Here is a 12659-nt window from a genome sequence, read left to right as displayed (position 1 = left end):
AGGGTCTCACCAGGAATTTGGTAACCAATATCTGCTGGAATTGATGTTTATGTAGGGACTCTGTAACACTTACACATGGGAGGAAGGTAGAAAATGCAGAAACAAAAATTCTTCCAGTGCTCCCAAACCAATGGTAACATCAAAATTGCTGTTAGAGAGCTGGAATCAAGTGTTGAGCTGCTGCTTAGAAAAGTCCAGCTTCTACCAGAGGGGCTCCTTATTTTCCTTTCTTTACTGAAAGAATTGCAGCTGCTTCCACAGGAAGAATAACCCCCTCCTGTGCCCTTCTTTCCATGGAACAAGGCAGCAGCAGCTGGGCTAAGTAGCACAAGGTGTTTGTTTACAGGCTGCTCACCTGGCTGTGCCTCACCTGCTCCCCCAAACCTCTTTCCCCAGGCAAATAGGGGAGAACCTGATTGTGCCAGGGGGAGTGAAAACCATCGAGGCCCACGGCAGGATGGTGATTCCTGGAGGGATTGATGTCCACACCCGTTTCCAGATGCCAGAGCAGGGAATGACATCTGCTGATGATTTCTTCCAAGGGACCAAGGCTGCTCTGGCTGGGGGCACCACCATGATCAGTAAGTGATTGATTTCATCTCCCAGCAAGGCTGGGCTTTTCTGCTCCCCAGATGGGAGCAGGAGCTGTGGGGGTCACTTTGTTCTGCAGCAGGGAGTGATGTCTGGCCATGGTGCTGGGAAGAGTTTGTGGGAATAGGGGTGGAAAAGCAGGATCTCAGGATTTCCCCATCTTGCAGTTGTCACTTATTTCATTTGTTTTCTCTTGCTGGTGTGAATTCAGCAGGTTTTGGGTTTGTTCCTGCTGGAGCTGTGTCACTGTCACCTCTGGCTGCAGAGAGAGGAGCAGATCCCCCCATTCCTGTGCCTTGGTCCCTTGTCTGTGCAGATTGCTGTTGTATTCTCACACCCTGAGGCCTGATGCTGGTGTGTCTGAAAACTGGGCCAGTTCCTTCAGGATCTGCTGTAGCCACCAGGATTTGTGTTAACACAGCTCTGTTTGTGCTCATCTCCTCCTTTGGAGAAAGAGAGGAATTGCAAAGTGAAAATACCTCAAAATAAAACAGGCAGACTGACTGGCTGCTGTGCTGGCAGCAGGATTAGACACTCCTGGTGTTCCCTTCTGCCTCTGAAATGCCTCAGGAATGAATTGCAGGCTGGCTGTCCCTGCTTGTGTTGGGATCTTAAAACTCCACAAGCAAGTCATAACCTTGTAACTTTGCTTGAGCCAAAGGAAAAATCCCAAAAAAACATCCCACCCCTGTGCTGCAGGTGTAAAAAAAAAAAATCTACCACAGTGTCCCAGGCTCTGTTGCTGCCTGGAATGAGGGAAAAAGGTGTGAAGTGATCCAAAATCTGAGCATCTCCCAGTCTTTGATGTACTCTCAGGTGCTGCCATTCCACAGGAGGAGAGTTCAGGTGCAGAGGGATAAAAGAAGCTGGTTCAGGGCAGGTATTGGTGCTTATTGTCCAGTCCATGAATAGAAAGATTTTAGGCACAGCCAGGAACCAGCTGAACTCTGCTCAGATCAAAGCAAGCCCTGCAGGGATGGAACATCCTCATCTCCCAGAGTTTGGGAACAGCCCTTGATCTCTGGCCTGCTGGGTGGACAAGAATTGATTGACAGGAGCCTGGAAGTAACTCTTGGTCTGATGCTTCAAAGAAATAATCTTAAACTAACCTGGGAAATCATTTTTTGTAACATGATCACTTCAGAGTGTGGGGTTTGTGTCTGAAGATAACTCACCCAGCCAGGGCTGTCAATTGTGCACACTCACACCCAGCTCTCCTTCAGATTTTTGCTGTCAATTTAAATTCACAGCACTGAAATAGTTTTTTTTTATTATTATTTTCAGCCTCAATTCATTGGCTCTGCTTAGTTGTTCCCTTTTTTAGGAGTACACCTGGTTGACAGTTGAATTATTGCTTTGTTCTTCCTTGTTAAATTGAATTAGATCAAAATTAATATTCTCTGTCATCTGCATGTGACCTTTCAGCAGCACTGCTCTCCTCAGTGGCACTTTTTGAAAGTAGAAATTGGTTTGGCAATGTATTATTTTTTTTTTTTTTAGTAGCCCTTTGGTTGCCTCTTCAAACCCTCCTGTTTCAGAAATCCTTTCTGTGTGTAAATATTTATTCTCTTTATGGCTGTGGTACCTGAATATCTCATTAATGCTGAGTTAGGGAGGTGGGAGAAAAATACCCCATTTTCCAATTTCTCCTTTCACAGCTCTGAAAATGAGCATAATTTGAATTATGACCATGGACAATCCATTTAAAGGAGGGTGGTGATTAAACTTGACCATCCTGAGCATCTCAGATTAAAACAAATACAAAATCATCTCTGAACAACAACAACAAAAAAATCTTGCTAAGGCTGCAATGAGGATTAATTGGATTAAAGAGGATGATGGAGATATTTCTGATGGGTGGGAATCAGGATGGATGATCCAGAGTAGACTTGAAACCTTTCTCTGAGCAAAATTACAACATTTGCAAAATTTTTTCCACAGTGGAGAACACTTGTTGGGTGGCCCTTGGGCTTCCCCAGGGGTTTGGTGGGTCACACCATTTTTCCTCTTGTGATAAATATTTAGTGAACTGGATTCATGATATCACAAATTGCCTGAAAGTGCCACTCTTATCTCATTGTATCTTTTAAATTCTGGGATTTTGCAGAGGGAATCTGCTCCCTCCATGGGCTTGTATCCAGCTCTGTGTGTTCTTCAGTCTTTTTTTAGGAAATAAAACCTCTTTTTGGATGTGAGATTTGTGGGGAAAAAACCCACCCAATTTCCTCATTAGTTCTTTAAGCAAACTCTGTATGATTAATTTGTAAATACCTTTATTCCATCTGTTTCTCTGCTTTATGCACAACCCTCATTTGGGCACCTGAAGCTTCCTCAGCTTCAATTTGTTTCACATTTTTGTGCAGAAGGACATTTTCAGGCTGTTTGCTTCACAAGAATTTTTAAGGAAATATTTCTTTTACATGCAGTTTTCTGTGAAATCGAACCAAGAACCTTGGGTAGGTTTCCACTGGTGGTTGATTTCTAAAAATTCTGGGTAAAATTCTGACTTTGGTGAGGTTTGGCATCAATCTGCAGTGCCAGAACTCACCTGGAGGATCTGCTTGAATTCAATATTGCCCCTTTAATTCTCATTAATGAATTCTCCTGGCAGACACATCCAAGGGAGGCACAGGAGTGGAACCTGTTGTTTCCAGTCCTGTCCTCATTTGCTTGTTCCCCTCTAAATCCACCCCTGCAGCCTCAGGGAGGGGGCTCAGATGGAACAATTGGGGGTTTTTGGTGGATTTCTCCTGGTGGGGAGCAGGTCCAGCTCCAATCCAGAACTTTTTCCAGCAGACAAAAGGGGCTGGTGGGGGTGAGGATTCAAACCTGCCCTTGTGTCTCTCTGTGTTTTGCTTTCAGCCCTCCCCAGGCTGCTCCACTCAGGAGTTTGGGCTGATTTCTTTTTTTCTGCTGGCTCCCCTGAGGCCATCTGAGCAGGAATTCCAGCTATGATCCTTCTGTCTCTCCCCTCTGCAGTGCCAAAGGCAAAGCTCCAGCTGACTTTGCTAAGGAAGGAACAAACAGAGTTGCTTTTGCCTGAAATGACAGTGTTGTGATATCTTTGTTTTTCTGCAGTGACAATTTGCACAGTCCTTTTTCTCAGTTCCCCACCTTGAAATAATATTGGTGTGGGTATGTCAGCTGAACAGCCCTCCCTGTGGGTTTTAGGATAACATTGCTCCAGGGGAAAAAAAAAAAAAAAATTGGATTCTTGCCCTTTTGAAATGTCAGAATGCAGTGTTTGGGCATTGAGTTGAAAGGAGAATTCCAGAAAGCTCCAGAGAGAATTCTGAAGGAGAGAAAAATATTAGATATGCTCCAACCTGTTCTGGTTGCTCCCTAAACTCCTCTGTATTCCATGGAAACAGAACAATCCTCCCAGAGTTTTGGAAAAGGACTCTGGAGTTGTCCTTTATAAGAAGCTGAAATTTTGGTGAGCTAAAAATGGCATTTTTCACAGACTGACTGGGAGGAACCCCCAAAGCCCAGCCCTGGCTCTGCACAAGACCCAGCTGGTTTTGAGCCCCTGTTTTCCCAGCCTGAGCCAGGTGGGTGCCCCAGGGTATAACCCAATCCCTGGAGCTGTTAGAGGAAGAATCCCTGCTGGGAACAGGGTGACCTCCCAGAGTCTGCTGATGGTTTGCTTGCTGATTAACAGTGATGGGTGAAATCCCCATCAAAATCAGTGGAAAAACTCCCCTTGCTCAGAGCAGGGGCAGGATTGCCTCTCTCTGCTGAAGGGATGGAGATGTTAAGCTCTGTGTATTTCCTGGCTCTGTGATCCCTGAGCCTGTTTAATGTCCCAGGGAAAGCTCCATCCCCCCAGACCAGCTCCCACACACATCTGAGCCCCTCCTCCCACACTCTGCTTCTTCTCTCTCTGCTGTCCTTGGGTGAAATCTCCTGCTGGCATTGCCTCTCTTGACTCAGTCAACCACTGTTATAATCATGGAGGGAAATTACAGTGAGAGAAATGAGAGCTTTTTTCTGGCCTGGTGGCTTGGAAGCCTTTTGAACTTGAGCAGCATGGGGAGGGGAGCCTGTGTGTCTTGGGAAGTGCAGGAGATGAAGGGGAGCCTGACATGAGCTGCTCTTGGCTCCCAAATTCCTGACCCTGCTATTAAAGAGCTCCCAAGGGCAGCATGGAAGGATTTGAGCTGCCAATCAAACTCCCAAGTGAGGTGACACCAGAGCTCCCAGGTCATGCTGAAGATTCCCTCCTTGCTGGAAGATGAATGATTCCTCACCTCAGGGGTTTTGATCTGAGTGTGACACAGAATGGAGCTGCCCCAAAGGAGATCAGACTCTCTGATAGACTCAGCTTAAAGTGGGGTTTAGACAGGATGAGGGTGTGGGGTGGTATTTAAACCCAGCAGAGGAGATTACATCTTATTCTACCTGACTGGGTGCATTTATTTTATATTATCAGGGTTAGTCCTGTGCTGGTCTAAACAGTGAGAGGAGGGAAGCAGAGACAGAAGGAGGTGACAGCAGTGCTCAGGCAGGGACTTGTGGCTGAGCTGGAATTATAAAACCAAGTGTTTTGCATCCAAGAGCAGCAACCACAGAGCTGCAGTGTCTCCCCAGCTCCTGGCTGTGTGTACACAGCCCTGCATTGTTCCCCAGGCACCAGCCCCAGCTGTGTTTCTCTTTGCACCCAGAGATGAAAGAGGAACTGGGACCAGCCCTGCAGACAGGCTGCCCTGGCTCTGCAGTTCATTTCTCTTCTGGCAGTGGCTCCTCTGCCCCAGAGAAATGTTTAATTCTGCAGAAATGGAGTGAAAATGTCCACACATGATTGGGGATTTCTGTCAGCAAAATGTCCACACATGATTGGGGATTTCTGTGAGCAGGATTTTTGCTCTCTGTGACTGGGATAATGGCATCAGGGGTACAGACTCCTTCTGCTCTGTCCCTCCTCCCTCCAGCCCCCTTTGGTCCTTTTTACACCCCCAAAACCAGGCTTGGCCCCCCTGATTCACCCTAAATTTTTGTTTTATCTGTGAGCAGGAATCTCTTCTCTCTGTGACTGGGCTAATGGCATTGCCACAGGAGGAGCAGAATCCTTCCTGCCTTGTCCTCCCTCCTGCCCCTTTAGCCCTTTTTACACCCCCAAAACCAGGCTTGACCCTGATTCACCCTAAATCTCTCAGCTTCCTGCTGCTGTGTCTGTACCTTTCATTCAGGGCAGGCTTAAAACCCTTCATGAGAAAGTGGGGCTGGGCTCTTCCCTGGTGTGAGGAGCTTTTAAACCCTCTAAGTCCATTAGGCTCTGCCTGCAGCAGGTGCTGCAGCCTCTGCTGGCTTTGCTCTGCTCCCAGATCCCACAGAGCTGGCTGGGATCCCCCATTGCTCTGGGGGGATCTCCCAAACCCTTGATGTCCCTTGCCAGACAGCACAGGAGGAACCACCTGTGCTCTGTGTTTCTGTGTGTGTTTAGAGTTTTTAGGTTTTTTTTTTTTTAACCCTTTGGGTTGCAGCTGTTGTTTGCCACCTCTCTGTGCTGGGAAGAGTTTCCTGTGAGGAGCTCACAAGGACTGGGAGCTGTGTCTGGGGTGAGAGGTGTTTAACTCAGCTGAGTGCTGAAAAGTGAAACCACTGGCCCTGGTGTTGGGCTGGAGCCCTGTCAAACCTCTGCAGTCCAGCCTGGCTTGTTTTTGAGTCAATCAGGAGATTTTTCTCTATTTTCCCATCTTTTCTTTGCCCAGAGCTGCTGGGGATCCTGCCCCTGCCTCCTCTCCCCTCCTCCTGCCAGCACTGATGTTTTTAAGGAGCAGCTGAGGGTTTTTTTCTCTTTTTTGCCCCATTCATTGTGCAGGAAGGAGGGGATGGAAGCAATTGCACAGGTGCTGGAGCTTGGTTTAGTTCTGAGCACACTGGAGAGGCAGCAGCTCTGACAGTGCAGATGTGCCTGACCCAGATTTCTCTGAGCATCCAGAAAGGGATTTCAGGAGAAATTAACCCATGCTGTTGATGCAATAGCATTAATGCCTCTGATTCCATTTAATGCTGGGGATCAGCTGTGCTGCTTTCCCACTGTGTGGGGAGCAGCTCTTTTGTTTGAGGAGTTGCTTTGAAGTGGTTTTTTTTTTTTTACAGAATCACACAATGGTTTGGGTTGAAAGGGACCTTAAAGATCATCTTGTTCCACCTTCCACTGTCCCAGGTTGTTCCAAGCCCTGTCCAGCCTGTACTTAAACACTTCCAGGGATGGAGAACCTGAGCCAGGGCCTCACTACCCTTATAATAAAGAATTTCATCCTAATACCTCATTTAAACTTGACCTCCCTCAGCTTTAGGCCACCCCTGTTGTCCTATGCCCTTGTTAAAAGTCCCAAAAATCCCCAAATTCTTGCTTTTTGTGTCCAGTGCTCTCATCCACAAGTTCCAGGCCTTAGAGATGACACAGAAGAGCCAGTGGATCTCTCTGATGTGCTGCTTACATCAATGGAAAATATCCATGATGTTTTCTTGGGGGCAGGTGTAAAAGTTATCTCTTCCAGATCTGCTGTGGGTCACACAAAAAAAACCCCCAAAATCTTAAAAAATAAAATGAAATTATCTACCTCTCTTCATATAACACCATCAGCTGCCTGTGCTGGGTTTTCAGGACATGTGTGTTAAACCTGGCCAGATAAAGTGTCTTCATCACCTTCAACTCTTGACAAAGCTGGAAGTGCTGCCTCCAGCTCCTTTTCTTGGCCTGTTTTTCTGGGCAGGGAATTTTTGCCTCCTCACCACTGTTCACCCCCTTGGCTGCTTTGGCCCTGCTGTGAGTTTGACTCAGCAGAAAATGCCCTGGTCAGGCAGGAGCTTTCAGCTCTCCAGGTTGGAAATGAGCTTTGGGTGCCATGAGAGCCTGGAAGAGGCAAAGTCTATAAGCAGCTGCAGGATTCCCCACTGGGATGGGTTTGGAGTGCTGCCTGTGCAGTGGGATTTCATCTCTTCCATCAGCAGAGCCTCTTTCACCTCTTTCCTTCAGCCCCTTTGCCTTCAGAGTTCACAGATCCCATCTGTTTCTTAGAAACTTTTTTTTTTTCCTCTTTTTTTTTTTTTCCAGTCTTTCTGGTGAGAGGGAGAAATGTTTGAGGAATACAAATGAGCTCCTCCTGTCTGGCACACTTTTGAATCCCACTCAGGAGCTGCCAGTTGATGGCAGCTTGGGGCTGTGCCTGCAGTGTTTGCAGAGCCCTCACTCCCATGGGAGCCCAGGGCATTGGCAAGGAATGCAGGGATGAACATTTAGGAATTGTGGCTTCTGGGGGAACTCTTTCCTTCCCTTGGGACACTGCAGTTGGTGTTGGGACACCTCTGTGACAATGGCAATGTCATTCCATTTCTCCATGCTGGTTGCTGGCTATCTGTATTATTATTTGTTGCTTTGCTTAATTCAAATTAATTAAGCTCACCTAGAGCTTTATATCATAAGTAAAAGGGGATTATTTTTATGAAGAGCTACCTGAGGAGCTGATGTGGGCAACATTGGACACAAGGAGATAATCCATAATCCCTGTCCCTCCCACTTGGCATCTGCAGATCCAGAGGAAAGTGCTTTTGGCTTCCTGTTTTAACTGAAAGAAGGAACTTGAAGGTTTCACATGCAAATATTAACTGGGAAATGCTTTGGTTGGTTTGCAGAGCCCACAAAAAAGGGCTCAGCTTTTTTTTTTTTTTTTTTTTTTGGAAGCTTCCCTTTTGGCCACTTGTCCTGGTGTGTTCCCACCACATTGCTTTTGTTCCTAGAAGCAGCTACATATGTGCAGTGTGGGTATTTTTAGAATCTGGGGGACTGATGGTGGTGTTTTACATATGAATGAGATTCCCTGGAAGCCTCCAGGCAGCAGGGAAGGAGTTCCTGGAGAACCCTCCCAAGTTATTGCACAGTTGGTGTCAGGAAGGGGGGGGGGAAGCTCCCAAATTACAGCACACTGAGGGGTTTGTGCCTCTGAATTTGGGTTCTACACAGGCCTGGCAAGATTCCAGACTCCTTGAAAAGCCAGGCAGGGCCAGTTCAGCTGCCAGGGGCTGTCACAGGATTCTCTGTTCAAATATTCCAATATTGCTTCCAAAAATCTCATTGCAGAGAGGATGGCAGTTAATGATACTTCCTGCAGGCTTTTCTTTACTTCAGATGAGATTTCTCAGGATTTGTGTCAGTGTCCCAAGAGAAGAGTTTGGCTGCTGCTGGGCTACAAAGGACTTGATGGGCTGTTTTTGCACTGAGAATGGAAGAAGTTTTGGGAAGTTTCTTTGTAGCAGAGCTGAGAACAATGCAAATGTGCAGGGTGTTCTTACAAGGAGAATTAGGCTGTGGAGGCAGGAGCAGAGTTCAGGATGCAAACACTCTAATAAAGGGGAGTAAAGCTGGATGGAACAACTCCCACTGAGCCATCCTGCCCAGACCCAGCAACTCTGGGTGGAATTTCAGAATGGTTTGGGTGGGAAGGGACCTTAAATCCCATCCAGTGCCACCCCCTGCCATGGGCAGGGACACCTGCCACTGTCCCAGGGTGCTCCATGCCCTGTCCAGCCTGGCCTTGCACAGGGTGGGGCAAACACAGCTGCTCTGGGCCACCCTTATAGTAAAGAATTTCCTTCTAATACCATGTTTGAGACAGGGAATGAAGCTGAGAAAGCAACAGCTGCCCCTAAAAGACTTGGTGTATGGAAAAAACAAAAGTGAACTCTGGTGTGTAGGAATTCCCCAAATCAGTTTGCCACAGGCTGGGTGTCTCTCTTTGGGTGGGCAGCTCAGGTGATGCCCAGGGGTGCTGCTTTGTCCCCAAATCTTGGGTTCAGATCTAGGAGGACACCAGGCAGTTTGTGAGGCTCAGGTTGTCCTGGTTGGAAGGACAGGTGTCTGCCAATAAAGGCAGAAGCTTCTCTTTGAAATGGAGAATGTAAACCCTCTTCCTCCAAATTATTATAATTTTGAAATTAAGGGGCTTTCAGGCAAAGATATGGGAATTAGGAATAACAGTTCTTTACTAGGAAAATTAAAATAGAAATACAGTATTACACAGAACAATCCCAACCCCTGCCAGAGTCAGAATCCAAGCTGGCACAGTCAGTCAGTCAGGGTGGTGGCACAGTCCCATTCCATGGTGCTGCATCCTCCTGCAGGGGCAGATGTGGCTCAGCTGGAGCAGTGCTCCTGGAGAAGGTGCAGTTTCCTCTGAAGGTGCAGGGATGATGTGGAAGGGTCTGGTTTTCCTCTGGAATCCAGTGGGAAAGGCTGCTCTGCTGTTCCAAATCTCAGTTTTTATCTGGGTAGGAAATGTTTGGCTCCTCCCCCTGGGTGGAGCATCTCCCAGTGGGATGATGGAATTTTATCAGTCATGCACTGGGACTCACTGGCCATGAACAGGAGATATCTCCTGGAGGGAGGATGGGCTGTGGGAAGATAAAGATGATTGCCCAGCTGGTTTAAAGATGGCCCATTAGCAGATAATGTGTGCCAGGAGATCAGGGTCACTGCCACACCCAGTTTTTAACAATGGTTCATTAACAGGAGATATCTCCCACAGGGATAGGAATCGCTGCCACACCCAGTTTTTAACAATGGCCCATTAACAGGTGATACCTCCTGGATGAAGGGTGGGTCATGGGAAGGATAAAGATGATTGCCCAGCTGGTTTAAAGATGGCCCATTAGCAGATAATATGTGCCAGGAGATCAGGGGCACTGCCCCAGATGGGGACAGAATCCACATTTCTGACCACATCAATCCAGGTGGTGCCCTGGAGTGCTGCTTTGTGCCCAAACCTTGGGTTCTGCCCAGATTTGGGAGGACACCAGGCAGCTGGTGAGGCCAGGCTGGAGGAGGGAGTCCAGCTGGGAATGTGCCACAGGAATCTCAGTTTAAACTGGGGCTAATGGAGTTAGAACCATGCTGGGTAATGATTGCAGCAGTGTCAGAACAGCAGCCCAGGGACAGCTGTGCTCAGGAAATGGCTCTGAGGGACAGATGTGCTGCTGCTGCACATTCACTGGGTTTTCTCCAGTTTTAGGTGTGACTGAGCCCTGCAGTTGTGGGTGAGCTGTCAGGGGTTTGAGTAGGAGCAGAAGTGGTTTGGTGGTGATGGGTGACAATTTCCTCTTGGAGCACGATGTCACCTTGTCCCAGTCGTGAGGAGGGGAAGTGTCTGCTCCTCATCCAGCCAGGGGGGATGTTTATTTGACAAATACAGGGTTTTTCTCTTCCCCATTTCTCTTACAAGCTGTGTTAATAAAAGGTGCTTGTATAAAATCAGAACTTTTCCCATTTAGTTTTATTTTAAACACACAGAGTCCTCTCAGAACCACCACAAATTTCCATTGTAGAAACATCCTACAGTCATATTCCTCTTCATCTCCAACACCCCTGAGACAACCCCAGGCCACGAAATGAAAGTGAGAATCCAAAACTTGGTGATAACAATGCAAATCCAGAGCTGGAGTGGAAAAAGCCTGAGGGGCAGGACACATCTCCAGTGACCTGAGAGGGACAGAGTGATCTGAGTCCTGGGCCTGATCAGCTCCTGCCCCTTGGATTTGTTGTTAATTCTTGTGTTTTGTCTTGATTTGAAAGCCATGGCTACAAACTGAGGATTTTTTTTCTCCATCCCAGTCCCTCAAGGTTTCCAGAGCAATTCATATGGAAGCCTTTGAAGTCCTGACTTCAAATTGAGGAATGCCTAAAAGAAAGAATAAATCTTGGAACCACTTAAATGTCTCTTTTGAACTTGGTTCTCCTCCCTCTCTGCCATGGTGACCTCCTGAGATACAATAAACCTGGACTGGGAAGAGATGGAGCCTTTTTTTTCTTTTAATTTTTTTTTATGTGACCATAATCTGCTGCCATTCCAGCTGCTGCAGAGGGTTATTAATTATTGTTTAAATTCTTTATGTTTGTGTCCAGCCAGCTCAGATTGCTAATTGTATTTTGGATATAATCAGCCAAAAAGGGCAAGTGAAATATCTGTATGACATCAGTGAGGGAATAAGGGAGCAGTGCAGTCTGAATAATCTCTTTATTCTGCTATCTTTTCTTAGGGAGGGGGAGGGAACAAGAATAAAATCCTGTGGGAATAAATCCCCACAAATACCTAGAGCTGAAATCTGCTTGCTGGAGCCAGGATGTGAAGAAAATCTTCTGTTGGATTTCTCAGCTGCTGAGGTGCAGCAGGTCCATGAGCAGTTTATTTCAAAGTGATTTTATCTTTCCTTTTCCCAGATCAAACCCATGGCCCAGAGCATGGTTTGAAGGAAGAATTGGGATGAAATCAGGAAAAAAAAAAAAAATAGGTGGGAGGCTCTTCTGGATCTCTTGATTTGGGATTTTTGAGCTCAGAGAAGGACTGACATCTCTGGATGGGTGCACTTAAATCAGAATTTTTGCTGCTTTGTTCCTGGATGAGGCAGCTTTTGGTAGCTCAATTCCTTGACATATAAAAGGATCATGATCCATAAAGGTGGAAGGGAATTGTGATATTTTAACCAGCTGAGAATTTGAAACCTCTGGATGAAATAAGGTCTGTGATTATGGGATAATCTTCCATGGGTCAGTCAAGGGCCTGACTTTCAATTCACAGAGATTAATTTTATTCCTCTTGCTCTCACAGAATTATTCCCACTTCACACCAGTGCCAGGAGAATATTTTCAATTCACAGAGATTAATTTTATTCCTCTTGCTCTCACAGAATTATTCCCACTTCACACCAGTGCCAGGAGAATATTTTCAATTCACAGAGATTAATTTTATTCCTCTTGCTCTCACAGAATTATTCCCACTTCACACCAGTGCCAGGAGAATATTTTCCTGCAGCCACAGCCTGACACTCCAAACTTCCAAGCAGGGACCTGTGCAATTAGCAGGGCTGAATTTAATTACAACCTCTCAATAAAATGACTTGGGACAGAATGTACAACTCAATAAATCCAGCAGATTTCATCACACACAGTTGCTGTGGGGATTAAACAGCATTATTTTTATGTTTATGGTGGGTTTTTTTATTTATTTATTTGTTTTAGTTTTATGTTTATAGTAAAAGTTTTGGGGTAGGGGAGATCTGTCTGCTAACAC

The 12659-nt window shown here is 46.4% G+C and overlaps 1 protein-coding gene across 2 annotated transcripts in view; it reads left to right on the top strand.

Annotated features, from left to right (window-relative positions):
• The window catches only part of DPYSL2 (dihydropyrimidinase like 2), a 52649-nt gene that overhangs the window by 14274 nt on the left and 25716 nt on the right, over positions 1-12659 (top strand). For both annotated transcript variants that reach the window (XM_079328739.1, XM_079328738.1), the window contains exon 3: positions 397-581. In XM_079328739.1, coding sequence (XP_079184865.1) covers positions 397-581 — 185 coding nt within the window. The remainder of the gene's footprint in view (positions 1-396; positions 582-12659) is intronic.

Source organism: Erithacus rubecula (assembly GCF_903797595.1).
Source record: "Erithacus rubecula genome assembly, chromosome: 29".
In the NCBI taxonomy this organism is placed as follows: Eukaryota; Metazoa; Chordata; class Aves; order Passeriformes; family Muscicapidae; genus Erithacus; species Erithacus rubecula.
This window is presented reverse-complemented; position numbering and strand designations above follow the sequence as displayed.